A 13,643-nucleotide genomic window follows, 5' to 3' on the forward strand; every position below is an offset into this window, starting at 1 on the left:
CCTTGCACAGAGGAGGTACCTGGACTGATTAACCTTGAGTCTTGGAACCAGCCTACACCAAATCTCTCCAGGGTGCAGGTGATAACCAGAATAGAAAGCCTTCTCAATCAGAGTTTAATTTTGTAGAAGCTTTTATTTCAGTGATTAAAAAGATGCAATCAATGGAACCTATACTGATTAACATTAGACATGCACCTCTACCTGAAACTGCTGTTAGTTCTTGACTGGCCTAAATCTTTACAACCTACTTAGGCACATCTTTGAATTTTTTCAACCCTGATATACAGCGTCAGTAAGCTTCTTCCTTGTGGCAGTTTAGTAATGAGTATTATGCTCACTGGCTACATTCCTTTATAACCAAAGGCCTCTAGACACTCAAGCTACCTGTACTACCTTGAGACCATACCTTTATATATTTAAGTAAATCACAGCATAGGGGAGATTATCTAGAAAGCTGAAGTGTATTGTATGAATATCCCATCGATTTTTTTCCAACACTGATAGTCAAAACACTAGATAAGGAGGCCTACAGTTAAGTAGCAAATTACCCTTCGCTCATTGCTGCCCTTTCTGAGAGACACAAAGATGTATAACAATCTCCCCAGAAATCCTAAATGAATCCATGCAAATGACAGGTTGTACCTATGTGGTCCCACTATCAAATTAGAGAAAGCAGTTCCACTGTCAAAATCATAGAGAGCAATTAATGGGACTTTGAGAAAGCACAGTCCCACATACAGTAATATGCATCTAGTAGAGTTTTCCATTCATCTGTCAATTGTTTTCACAAGATTAGCATTAAAAAACAGCCAAATACACATATGTCCCTCAAAGCGTGCGCGTGCACGCACGCACGCGCACACACACACACACACACACACACACACACACACAACTGGTCTTTGTTCATTCTCAGATGACAGGATGTCCCAAGAGTGACAAAGGTGGGAGCCAATCCCCCCATAGCCTTTTCTTCAACTATCCCATCAACAGCTCTTCATTTCTTGGACTACCTTCCTTTTCCAAAGAGGTAATGCTGAGATCAGTCAGAAAGGCTTTCTGAGAAAACTGGCTTGGTTTTCTGGGTCTGTTCCAGTCGATTCAAGATGAACTGGCTTGTATCAATGAAGCGCTCAACACAGTTCACAAAACAGGCCTCAGCCCGACTATCCAACTTTGGCCCAGGCTTGTCCATGCACTTTTCCTGCTCGGGACAAGATACAGAATCACAAACAGGACAAGATACAGAATCACAAAGAGAACTTGGGGTAAAAAAGGGGGGGTAACTTGTTATTTATAGGAAAAATTTCACCTAAACCCAGTATCTGTTATGTTAATATTTCTCATTTGGCATATGGCAAGCAGTTATCTACAGCCTTACATTAAATTCTCACAACAATCCTACCTAATAGATACTATTATTAATCCTCATTTTACAAACAGGGAAGCAGTGGGAGAGATACTTTGCCCAAAATTATTGGGCCAGAAAATGGTGGAGCCATTACAGAGCAAAAAGGGGGGGGGGAGGGGCAAAATACAAGTGAAGTAACCCTTGGCTGAATTTGGCTGTAACTCCACAATGCTGCCACCATTAAATGCCTTTAGACTAACTGCCAGGGGGAAAAAAGGGGGGTGAAAGCATAAATCACAGCAGTGACACCCTGAAACCTATCAAACAAAAAAAGACATCTATTACCCAAGATGCTGTAACCTTGTATACTTAAGCCAGAAGTTCTTAAATCCTCTCAAGATGAATGGAAAGTTGTATGAATTTTCCTAAAGGGCCCACAAATTACAGATTCTTAGAGGAATCGTCAACCACACCCCCTCCTGGCCCAAATGTAATGAATTACAGTTTGTTTTTTTTTAAAGAATGAAAGTACCAAGTAGTACAGGACTTAAGTAAGCATTTGTTAGGGGTCAGAGTCCCACAATACCATAAGTTTATGTGAAAGGGACTACGGAACCAATAACTGTATATAGTTCAAGTTATTTCAAATGAATTTTATTAGTTATTCTCTACTGTGTACACAAGCGTCAGACTCTCCACTTCCAAGGAAAATTATCCTTGGCCTCTGAATTCTATGAGATATTTTTTCTCAAGGCAGGGCAGTTATGCTGCCCTTGGCAGCTAGAGAACACTTTGATCCTAAGCTGCAAATGCCTTTCACCCTTTTGCCAAGTCCCCTCACAAGGCATATTCAATTCCTCAACATTGAGACCCGAAACAGCTTGGTATTACACAACAACCCAACAAAAAAAGCAAATTTAAGCGGGGCGGCGGGGGGGGGGGGAAGACGCTACTTTTACAGTTAGTGGGCTACAGCGACTCATTTGTCACGGACAACGGTTAAAGCAACTGGGAAATCCAGGTTAACCCTGAGGAGTCCAGGAATGGGAGACTCACTTCCTGGGAATCGGGGCTCCAAAAATAAGATCTCAGTATTGGTGACCAGCACCAGGCAGCGTCAACCTCAGGTGCCTAAAAGTGCTGCTCGGGACAAGTGTGATCCCCAGTCCTCTGCACCAACAAAGCCATGGTCTGGCGTGAGAATTCCCCGAGAAACGGAGTCACCCTCTCACCCCTCCCGCTTGGTGTGAGAAACCGAAGGAAACCAAGGCAAGATGCTACCGGGTCCTCCCCGTCCCCGAATCCCGGACGTCCTGACAAGTCCCGCCCGGAAGGGGCAGGGAGAAAGCAGGGACAGTGGCTAGGTCCCAGACCCAGCTCCTCACCCAACAAAGTTCCGTCATCTGGTGCACCAGCTGCTGGAAGCGCTGCTTCTGAGTCTCCACCTCGATGAAATGCTGCAGCTGTGGGTCCACCGAGCCCAAACCCGCCGCGGACGAAGACGAGGAGGCATCCATCCCAGCGCCGCCACGCGTGCCGAGAGGAACTCCGCAGCAACTCACCGACCTTCACGTGTCTCCGCGACGGAACCGGAACCACAATCCACCGCCTCCAGACCCGCCCCGTGACTGCAATGCGCCGGCGTGTGGCCCCCTACCCCCGCCCGCCGCTCCTCCCAGCCGCTTGCGCTCCCCGCTCCAGCTCGCGACCCAGCGGCCGCTCCCTACGTCAGCTGGGAGGCCTCCGGGCTTGTAGCCGGGTGTTGCGATGCGGTCGAGATGCTATTCCAAAGAGGAACGGTCAAAAGTGAAAAAGGAAGTTACTTCACACCAGGTGGCTGGTTCGGCCTGCCCGACAAGCCCTGGCCCTGCCCACTTCCAAATTGGCCCGCGCTTTTCCTGCCGCTGTGACTGCTAGGCCCGTCTCTTAGCCATCCTGGAGCCCCAGTTCTTTGATGGTGTTTTGAAAGAGGCTCCTGCAGAATTTGTCCCCAACTTTCAGATTCATTCCGGTCATGCTGCATGCACTGGTGCTTTGCTTGTGAGTTTATCTCTGATTTAGAGCCAGAATTTTCCAAGAGCCAGAGGAGTTAAATTGCCGTGGATCTTGCTAAGTTCTCAAAGTAGGAATATGGCAAACCAATGCCAGGCAACAGTTCTCTGCAACACTGAGATAGGGCGCTTCAGGGAGGTTGTGTGATTAATCGAGGTAGCAAGAAACCTTCATGCTTTCCAGTAATTTTATTTTATCAAAACACCCTGCCCTCCCATTTTTATGACACCATTATATTCTTGCCAAATTCTGCCTCCCGCCCCCCAAGCTCTAATGCCTACCCAAAGAGCTGTTGGATACCTTGTCAGGCTATTTACATCCCTCCCTCCTCCAAATTTTCCATCCCAAATTCAGTCCTGTCTTAATACTCCTGGAAATTATTTTCTCTGAGAACAATACCAGGCACAAGAATTCCTTGGCTTTTGCTCAGAAGGTACTATCCCAGAGAATCATAGAAGAGACTCATTCCTAGATGTAGAGAGGGGCCTTTGTGTATTCAGCAAGAGCACAAAGGATCCAGTGCCTGTAAACTTGGGATTTCCTCAGAAATGAAATTGGGGCTTGTGGAGGAGAGGGGTAGAAACAAGCTTATTGGTGAGCTCAGGATTCTTCATCCATGACATCTAGGATGTTGCTCAGAAGAATTTTGAAAGTAGGACGTTCCTCTGCTTTCTAAAACCAAACAGAAAGTAGAGTGTAACAGCAGGCTAAAATCCAAAATTCAAGGGAAATGCACTGAGTAAGCAGCAAATGTTTATCAAGTGTATTACTATATTCCCTATAGCATAACCTGTCAATTACACACGAAAGAAAGAAAGAAAGAAAGAAAGAAAGAAAGAAAGAAAGAAAGAGGAAAAGAAATGAAAGTGCTCCATAATGTCTTTGTGCACTTTTCATCTTTAGTAACTCAGGTTATTAATGTAATGGGACAATTCGCAAATTAAACTCACAAACACTGATTAAACTGAGGGTAAATTCATTACAAAATTGTACATCAATGCATCCTTATTGTGTATCCTCAAGTGAAAAATGGCTACTGAACAAGTTTAAATGTTTGACAGAACTGAAATTGTAAGCTTTCAAATACGGTTTCTATCATCCCACAAAGTTTTACAAAGAAATTAACATTTCAAGATCATGGGCTGCATCAGTGGGCAGAGATCCTCAGCACCTAGGACATTTTTATTACTACTGTCTGGCCTCTAGACTAAGACCCTTTGTGACCACCATGGTCCATAAACCCCTGAGGTATTTCGTGATTCAGGGCATATTCATGCCAGAAAGGTCTCAATCCATCAGAACCAAAAAGTCATCAATTTCTTGTCCCTTTGAATCAGTGTTTCTTAAACCTAGCTGAGTATCAGAATTTCCAGGGATGTTTAAAAAGACTTTTCTGGGTGGGGGGGTACCTGGGTGGCTCAGTCGGTTAAGTGTCCAACTTCGGCTCAGGTCATGATCTCATGGCTCATGAGTTTGAGCCCCTCATAGGGCACTGTGCTAATAGCTCAGAGCCTGCAGCCTGCTTCAGATTCTGTGTCTCCCTCTCTGCTCCTCCCCCACTCGTGATCTCTCTCTCTCTCAAAAATAAAATAAACATTAAAAAAAGTTTTTTTCAGAAGACTTTCTGGGTTCTGCTTCAGACATACCTAATTGGAATCTCTGAAAAGGCCCAGTTATCTGCAGTTTTAAGAGTTTTCCAGGGATTCTGATATGCCAATTTCATGAGTATTACTTTTCTTTAAATGTTTATTTATTTTGGTAAAAAGACAGAAAGAGAGACAGAGAAAGACAGTGAGAGGGCATGAGCAGGGATGGGGGGTGGGGAGCAGAGAGAGGGAGAGAGAGAATCCCAAATAGGCTCCACGCTGTCAGCACAGCGCCCAATGTGGGGCTTGCTCTAAGGAACCATGAGATCATGACCTGAGCCAAAATCAGGAGTCAGACGCTTAACTGATTGAGCCACCCAGGTGCCCCTCATGAGTATTACTTTAAACAGGCTCTGCAGAAAGCGCCTGTATGAAACAGTTAAGTAGCAGAGTGAGGATGTCCTAGTTGGGAAGGAGCATTGTCAATCTCCCTTAAACCTGCATGGCACAGGAGAGAGAAGGGAAATGGTTGTCCCTTTCTCCATACATCCTTTGTGACTTCAGTCATTTGTTGAAGGGAAAGGAACCATGCTTTGATCCAGATACCCACTTTTCACCCCGCCAAGAGGACTCCAGATTCACATATATGTTTGTTGGACACTGTCCTTCCCTGTTTCTAGTGGCACAGAACTAAGCCGAGCATTCATTTCCTACTAGAGATTTAGGGTGCCAAATTAATGTTGCCAAAGATCTACTGAAAAGTGGAGAAAGCACCTCTGAAAAAACTCAAGGTGAGAGCAGCAAAACATTTTATTTTATTTTATTTTTATTTTTGAGACAGAGACAGAGCATGAGCAGGGGAGGGGCAGAGAGAGAGGGAGACACAGAATTCGAAGCAGGCTCCAGGCTCTCAGCTGTCAGCACAGAGCCCGATGCGGGGCTGGAACTCACAGACCATGAGATCATGACCTGAGCTGAAGTTGGACGCTTAACCGACTGAGCCACCCAGGTGCCCCCAAAACATTTTAGTAATAGTGGGACAGGCTCCTTATTTTCAAAATGCCACTACTATCCACATACCCCATGATGCATTATATTTAAAAAAAAATGACCACTACTGGGGCACCTGGGTGGCTCAGTTGGTTCAGCATCCGACTTCAGCTTAGGTCAGTGGTTCTTGAGTTCGAGCCCCACATTGGGCTTTCTGCTGTCAGCATGGAGGCTGCTTCAGATTCTCTGCCCTCTCCCACCCTCCCCTGCTTTGCTCTCTCTCTCTCTCTCTCTCTCTCTCTCTCTCTCTCTCAAAACACTAAATAAACATTTAAAAAAATTAAAAATGACCACTGCCTATTTTAGTTCCTTTCAGGATTTTTTTTTAATGCCATTTAGGACCACAGCCAGAAAAGTTTGGCAGTTAGTAAAGTAGAAGAAAAAGCCAATGACTTCCAAAGGAATCAACACAAATTTTAATGACTTTTCTCTTCATTGTAAGAGTCCATACATTTGCCTGAGTACCGTTAACTGCCTGCTTATGCTAGGTGACATGGGCCCACAACATCCCCTCTCCCTAAAGCTGAGTTGGTAATGGAGTCTGTTAATGATACTCTAGGGAGAACTGGATGAGCCTGGGAAAGCCTCTGGCCATCAAAGGACTGGGGTACAGGCTGGGTCCAAGAATATGTGTAGCTATCGGTGTGTGCCCAGCCGCCATGTGGCCAGGGAGCATGGGGACTGGGTGCCTGGCTGGCTAAATGGGAAAGTACAGCTTGAGGAAATCACTTAAGAGGTCCCAACAAAACACTTACCTCATGCCAGCAGCTGTACATGATGCTATATACCCTCTCTGAAGCTAGATGAGGCCTATAGAGACGTAGACCTTGGGCAATGTGTTCAGCTGTTTCACTGTTAGTAAATCTTTCATATGGCATCTTCCCCAGAGAGTAAATTTCCCACATCAAAACCCCTAGAAAATGAAAAAATGTATTAAGTCAATTTGCAGTCTCTTCAGGTAGTTGGGACACTAGTCTTCCTAGATCAATGTCAAATATTAGATGCAGCTGATTCCCCACACTTTGAATTTTGCATTTGGTCCAAACTTCTTCTGTAGTACTGACCACACTAGAGGGTAAACAGGGTCTTACTGGACTATTAGCTCCTCTAGGAAAGAGACAGCTTCTTATTTGTCGTTGTAATTATAGGGTCTGGCAGAGTCCCTTGGTACATAATCAGTATTCAGAAGCTGTGGAATACTGAATAAATTGTTCCTCTCAATATATTGTGAGTTCTAAGAAGGCAGGAATCATGTCTATTTTACTGTTTTTAGCCTCAGGAACCCCTGTGGTGCCTGACAATAGTAAGCACTCCCTAAGGATTAGAAGAATGAAAACAACAGATAGTAACCTCTGTGTGCAGGTTACAAAGTGGCAATTTCCCCACTGCTTTCCCTTCCTTTAAACTGTATAATCTGTATAATTTTATCCACTCACCAAAAGCCCAGATGTCAGATTTGCTGCTGAACTTGCTATACATAAGGACTTCTGGTGGAGACCACCGGACTGGAAATTTGGAGCCTACTGAGCTTGTGTATTCATCATCCAGGACATACCTGTGGATGGTTCAAGACTTGTTACTGTTAGGATTTGGAGAGAGCTTGACATGTGCTTAAACTTTCTTGGCAAGTTATATGAACTGCACAAATGCATGCCTATGGGCCAATCAGTATGTTTTTAAAAGGTTATTTTTAATGTAATCCTGTTTTCTTATCTGAATTAGCTTTCTTGATTAATAATATGGTTACAGAAAGTATGAAGTGAAATAATACTCCCTTCTTCTTCTCTGTCCTTCTTTGTCTTTTCTCCTTCCTTCTAGTCTGTAGTTGCCCATGGGAATTAGACTGATTAGTAAAGAAGGAGGCTCAGGAGTAGAGACAACAGGATTAACAAATCAAAAAAAAAAAAAAACGTATTTGGAGAAATTGGCTAAAGAAACAGGGAATGACAAAGGAGAGGAGAGGGATACAAAGGACAAAAGAAGTGGCTTAAATAATTCAAAGAAAGAAAAGGAACAGAAAGACTAGAATGAGGGGGATAAAAGAAAGGGAGAGGGTGAAAAACAATAATGCAGCCTCATGTTTGTGCTGTGCTATTTTTACTTTTAATTTTTTTAATGTTTATTCTTTTTTTGAGAGAGAGAGAGAGAGAGAGAGAGAGAGAGAGAGAGAGAGAGAGAGAGATGGAACAGGGAATGGGGCAGAGACAGAGGGAGACAGAATCTGAAGCAGGTTCCAGGCTCCGAGGTGTCAGCACAGAGCCCAAAGCGGGGCTTGAACTCACGAACTTCGAGATCATGACCTGAGCCGAAGTCAGACACTTTGAATGATTGAGCCACCCAGGGACCCCTATTTTACTTGTAGAGGGAAAGATGAAAAAGATACACTTACCTGGACAGGCCGAAGTCAGATACTTTAACAACTCCTTGATCATTTACCAAACAGTTTCGGGCTGCCTATAGTACAACAATTACCAGTGAGACTCTGGCCCTGACATACAGGTCACAAAGGCACAAAGCTTCTGCCCACCAGGGGAATGAAGCCAAGGAAGCTTCATCTCTTTCACTCCAGAGACACTTTCCCACCCAGCAGGAGTCAGCTGTTGCCACGGAGAAACTTGGATACATTTCCCATACATCTAAAACAACCTGCTATGTAGACATAAGTAAAACATTGAGGGCATGCGGAATGATTCCATTCACAGTGATGATTCCATGACACCCCTTCCTCTACCAAAATGTTGAGAGAATTAGGGAAAACAGAAGGCAAGTTTGTTTTGTTTGGTTTGCTTTTCCGCCAGTGGGCTAAGACAATTTGAGCCTTGGCCTCCCTGAAATAAGCAGTGGCACAAACTCCGATGCTTCTAGAGGCCAGGCAGGCACCGGCAAAATGAGAGACTGAAGTGGGGAGGGTAGATTTCAGGAAAATGCAAAGTATGCAGTTGGTCTGAAGGAGGCAGCTGTTCCTCAGCACCAGTTGACTGTTAGCATGGTCTGTGAGAATGGGCCTGGTGTTTCAAGATGGTCAAGATTTTCAAGACAAGCTGGAAATTCAGTTTTTATTTTTAATGAAAACACTTTTTATGTTTATTTATTTATTTTGAGAGAGAGAGAGAGAGAGAGAGAACAAACAGGGTAGGGGCAGGGGGCAGGGAGAGAATCCCAAAAAGGCTCCGCGCTCTCAGCACAGAGCCTGATGTGGGGTTTGAACGCCCAAGCCATGAAATCATGACCTGAGCTGAAATCAAGAGTCAGAGGCTTAATCCATTGAGCCACCCAGGTGCCCTCAGTTTTTTTTTAAATGTGTTTTTAAGTGTTTGCTAAGTAACATACAACATTTTTTTATAAAAGAACAAATGTACCCAAATGTACAAATGTACTCTGATGTAACCAAATGAGGCTCTGTGCCAGGAGCAGCCCCAATGGGAAGCAGGGTTGCCCTTCTGTCCTGAAGGACCCCACCATTTTTACTTGCTGTGGTAGGGGATGGGAGTGAGTGACAGCTCTAGCTATCACCATGGCAGAACTTGTGTTGGGGCTAGAGATCCTTGACTGGTTGACCACTGGAGCATAGGTTCACCTAACTCTTAATGCCTTCTAGATAAAACTGAAATGATGATTCCAGCAACCCTCCTCATCCATGTACTATATATATTCCTCTGCTACTTTTACCCCCTCAGTCCTTGGTCCCAGGCCAATCCTTCTGAGGTCCTACCAGGTCTCGGTGAAGAAATTGCTTTGACTCCAGGTATTCCATGGCTTCACAGACATCCTTGCACATCTCCAGCAGCTGCTGAGTCTGGAGGCGGTGGCGCATTTCCCTCAGGTAGTTCAGGAGGCAGCCATTGGCCATGTACTCAGTGATGATGAAGATGGGGCGCTGCTTGGTACAGACGCCATACAACTGTACCAGCTTCTCATGGGAAAGATTCCTACAGGAGAGGCAAAAAACCAGTCCTCACTTTCTGGCTCTGCATACTAATCAGAAAGGGGCTGGAGAGGAAAAGAGTTGGCCTGGAAGTAAAGTATCAGGTAAGGGACCATGATAACAAGTTGACTTTCCTCCTTCCCACCCTAAACCACAAATATGCCTAATATGTGAGAGTGGAGAGAGATTTGGAGCCCATCAATAGAACAGAAAATAAGCCCAGGGCTAACTGAACAATAAGGGTAATCAGAATCAGTCTTCCTTTTGGAAGTCTCATTTTTCACATTTATCCTTAAATGCTACTGAGATGGTACACCCCTGTGATCAACACTATTATCAACCAATATCTAAGATAAAGAAATGATTACCTCAGCAGTTAGTATTCCCACCAATCAAAGATTGACCTCAGGCCCTGGTCCCAAATCTCTCCTACTCTAAGCCACCTTAAGCCACAGTGGAAACAGTCCTGGTAATTCCTAGACTCCGGCAACTGGATTGAGAGTTGAGTTTGGGCTGTAACTCACATCATGACTTTGGCTTCTTCAATGAACTCATCCTCGGACATGGAGCCTTCTTTGATCATCTTGATGGCCACGTCATACTGGCCTCTCCATTTCCCATACTTCACTACCCCAAATTGTCCAGTCCCCAGCTCCTTTAAGAAGGTCAGGTCCTTTGGATCGATTTCCCATGATCCTATAACAACAAAGCCTTGATACGATTCTTTGGGAGTCATGTATGTATAATTCCTACAATAGATAAGAATCTCTACTAGGGGTAGTAATAGGCAAGTGGTAAAAAGGAAATGTTCAGGAGTACTAATGTCTCTTTGCCTGGGAAAATCTCAGGGACAGGGTGGTTACTTGTTGAAGGAATTGGAATTTTAGGTGCCAATTAGCCATAAAGGAAGGAGAAACTAGACAATCTGTTAAAATTCTTTTATGGTTATTTTTTTTTTACCACAATTAAAAAATAATCCCTTTATGAATCTGTTTTTGCAGTCCCAGTAGGAGCCACTAGGGCAAGAAGAATTATTAAATAACTTGTTTGGCTTTGTCTTAATCTTCCTTGAGGCAGCTGGTGCAGAACAATGTGCTGCAAGGTCTAATTGGGTCTGCCAAAGGTAGTCCTTGCAACTGATCAGTCCACCCTACCCTAGAGAAATAAGCAGTTACCGTAGCCCAGGCCTGCAGTGGAAGGCGCATTCTTGTTTTGTTGAGACACTGGATATTTGAGCCTAGATATGAGTCCTGAAACATACAAAGAGGGTCATGCTGCTGGTGCAGTGTAGGAGGTGGGGTGTCATACACACCCTCACTTAAAGCCTTACACTTTATCTTTCTGGTACATTTTGAATCCCAGAAGATCTTCACGAGCCCAAATTTTTCTGGAAGTTTGTCCTTTCACAAAAGGATTTTCAGAAAAAAAGAGATAAATACTAATTGAAATACACTCCCCAACTAAATATATCCCCACCTCCAAGCCCAGGCTTAGCTCACATTCTACTTCTGCTTTTGATATTGAAAAGTGTAATTGGGACCCCATAAAATTACAGCCTTGACACTGCCTTGCATGGGGATAGCAGACAGCAGCAAGTCTTCTCAATGTATTCATGCCCTCACCAATCTCCCAGTTTTTCAAATGCCTACCAGACTGAGAAACTGTCTTCTGATATTTTCTAATCTGTATGTTCTTTGAGGGCAAGGACCTTGACTAATAACTTTACTGTGTTCTCCTCCAGTATCAAGAAAACTGCTGAGGACACAATAGGAACTCAATGAATACTTGCTGATTTATTAGTTACCAGTATCTTCTATGTCTTTCCTTAGCACTGAGATTCAGTCACCAAATAAGAAGTCTGTCTGTACTGGGTGCAAAGTCTGGCAGTCAAATGCAGACCTCTACCCAGCATCATAAGGGTTTTCTTTCACAACTAATTTGCACTGCTTTGTGAGGCTTTTTGTCCCCTCACCACTTTGTCCTGAATTGCTTCTACTGGTTCTTGTCACACCCTTCTTATCTGGTACCCCTGATACTCACCTGCAGAGTTATGCTGATGGTAGTTAATGAGTTCAGGGATGGTGCTGAAAAGGTGCTTCTCAGCCAGGTAATACTGGCTCTGAGGTGTGGAACACACAACATAATGGCGTATCACCCCTTGAGAGTCCCTAAGGAAGTGGGTGCTGAGTCAGCAACTTGAGAACAAGTGTCAGCAGGACCCAAAGTAAAGTGAAGTGAATTTTGAGTTTAAGGGACACAGGTAGTAGGAGAGGCACACTATTAAAGAACCTCTCCCCTTTGTCCCCAGGGCCTTGGAACAGTAATGCTCACCCTGTAGATTTAGCAAACACAGACACAGTATATTTTCCTGCTTTGCTGGAGTCTCTGACAATGAAACCTCCTTCTTTCCCCTGAAACAATGAAAAAGAATCTAACTTTAAGGAGGAAGTGGTGCTCACACCTGCATCCCACCTGCCCAAACCTGAGAGAAAACTGAAGCCTTGATTTTACTGCCAAGTTCCATGTTTGAACTGCAGCCTCATTGCTTTTGATACTGAAAAGTGTAATTGCGACCCCCCCACCCCAATAAAATGACAGCCTTGACACTGCCTTGCCTTGAGGTGACAGATAGAAGCAAGCCCTCACTTGTTGTGCAAGGAGAATGCCATTTTCCTGTGGTCACACATTTACCTCTTGCTTTAGCAGTTGCTCAGCTTGACTCCGAGTCATGTGTTTAGAATACCACCTGTAAAGGGAGAATGCTTCAGTGGCTCTTAGGCCACAGGGTTAGCAGCTTAGAGGTTAGAGCACCTTTCACGGCTCGTCTATGCCAGTGGTTCAGTCAGTTCAATCAACTCCTATTTATTGAGTACCTATCATGTGCATAGCACACAGCATCACTTTCCCAAAGACTGGTTGGAAATGAAGAGCACAGGACAAAAGGCAAAGGGGTTCAAGGAAGGGATTAGGGACAGGACATTCAAGGATAATCCATTTACATGATTAGGGAGAAAGGAAAACAACAGAAGTTTGATGTTTTCACCCTTTCTTATCAAATTGTCAAATACTTTTCTTTGAGTGGTTCTTCTGAATTTGGGTGGGTGAGGTTGTGTGATGACCTCTCCAGCTCTCAAAAGAAAAGAGTGTTTGGGGTGAGGGTAAGACATACCCACTGATTTAGGGTGGTGGCATCATTTGACCCAGTTGTCAGTGGCTTTAGTAAGTATCTTAAAATAAAAATTTTACTGAAAGTATAAGAATGTATACATTATATTCCATTCGTCTGGGAAGACTGTGTGCTGGGAACATAAGCATACTCACTCATACATTTCTATGGAGTCTTCTGCTTCGGTGACATAGTTACTAGGAATGTAGCCTTCCTGCCTGTAGAGGAGACAGTGTGATATATCATCCAATACTTCCCATCCTGGCAGGGGCGGGGAATACAGATTGATATGCCTGTATCCCCTGGCTCAGAACAGATCTCAAATGGAGGTATATAAACCACATTCCTCCCTCAAAGAGGATCATGTCACTGATGCATGGCTAAGCCAGTGAAGTGTGTAGCTTCTGCACGTGCAGCACTGATTATATGCGCATGACAACATATGGGCCAGACCTTGTAGGCTCCGACAGGTGGCCACAAGTAGAGCTGCACTCTGGGAAGTACTTGGCAGGA

At 44.2% G+C, this 13,643-nt stretch overlaps 2 protein-coding genes across 7 annotated transcripts in view; both read right to left on the reverse strand.

Moving 5' to 3' along the window:
• Positions 1-113: 113 nt before the first annotated feature.
• Positions 114-2,962, reverse strand: TIMM8A (translocase of inner mitochondrial membrane 8A). Its single transcript, XM_058712201.1, has 2 exons — positions 2,737-2,962; positions 114-1,204 (listed from the first exon to the last, which is right to left on the reverse strand). Exons 1-2 carry the CDS (start codon positions 2,866-2,868, stop codon positions 1,043-1,045), a joined length of 294 nt encoding a protein of 97 aa, XP_058568184.1. The 5' UTR covers positions 2,869-2,962; the 3' UTR covers positions 114-1,042.
• A 614-nt stretch (positions 2,963-3,576) lies between these two features.
• Positions 3,577-13,643, reverse strand: part of BTK (Bruton tyrosine kinase) — a 31,899-nt gene continuing 21,832 nt past the window's right edge. For 5 of the 6 annotated variants that reach the window (XM_058712197.1, XM_058712198.1, XM_058712195.1 and 2 more), the window contains 11 exons: positions 13,286-13,348; positions 12,656-12,710; positions 12,296-12,375; positions 12,005-12,132; positions 11,140-11,214; positions 10,489-10,660; positions 9,752-9,968; positions 8,429-8,493; positions 7,476-7,594; positions 6,795-6,952; positions 3,577-4,075 (listed from right to left, as the gene is read on the reverse strand). In XM_058712197.1, the coding sequence (XP_058568180.1) occupies positions 4,004-4,075; positions 6,795-6,952; positions 7,476-7,594; positions 8,429-8,493; positions 9,752-9,968; positions 10,489-10,660; positions 11,140-11,214; positions 12,005-12,132; positions 12,296-12,375; positions 12,656-12,710; positions 13,286-13,348 (1,204 nt within the window). In that variant the 3' untranslated portion in view covers positions 3,577-4,003. The remainder of the gene's footprint in view (positions 4,076-6,794; positions 6,953-7,475; positions 7,595-8,428; positions 8,494-9,751; positions 9,969-10,488; positions 10,661-11,139; positions 11,215-12,004; positions 12,133-12,295; positions 12,376-12,655; positions 12,711-13,285; positions 13,349-13,643) is intronic. The other variant, XM_058712196.1, reaches the window with a different exon arrangement.

Source organism: Neofelis nebulosa, chromosome X, assembly GCF_028018385.1.
Source record: "Neofelis nebulosa isolate mNeoNeb1 chromosome X, mNeoNeb1.pri, whole genome shotgun sequence".
In the NCBI taxonomy this organism is placed as follows: domain Eukaryota; kingdom Metazoa; phylum Chordata; class Mammalia; order Carnivora; family Felidae; genus Neofelis; species Neofelis nebulosa.

Bases quoted from the DNA above. Each gene is read 5' to 3' on its own strand.
- TIMM8A (XM_058712201.1), bottom strand. From the start codon at position 2,868: ATGGATGCCTCCTCGTCTTCGTCCGCGGCGGGTTTGGGCTCGGTGGAC. The intron at 1,205-2,736 runs GTGAGGAGCTGG...TGTCCCGAGCAG, and splicing joins AGATGACGGAACTTTGTTGG to GAAAAGTGCATGGACAAGCC.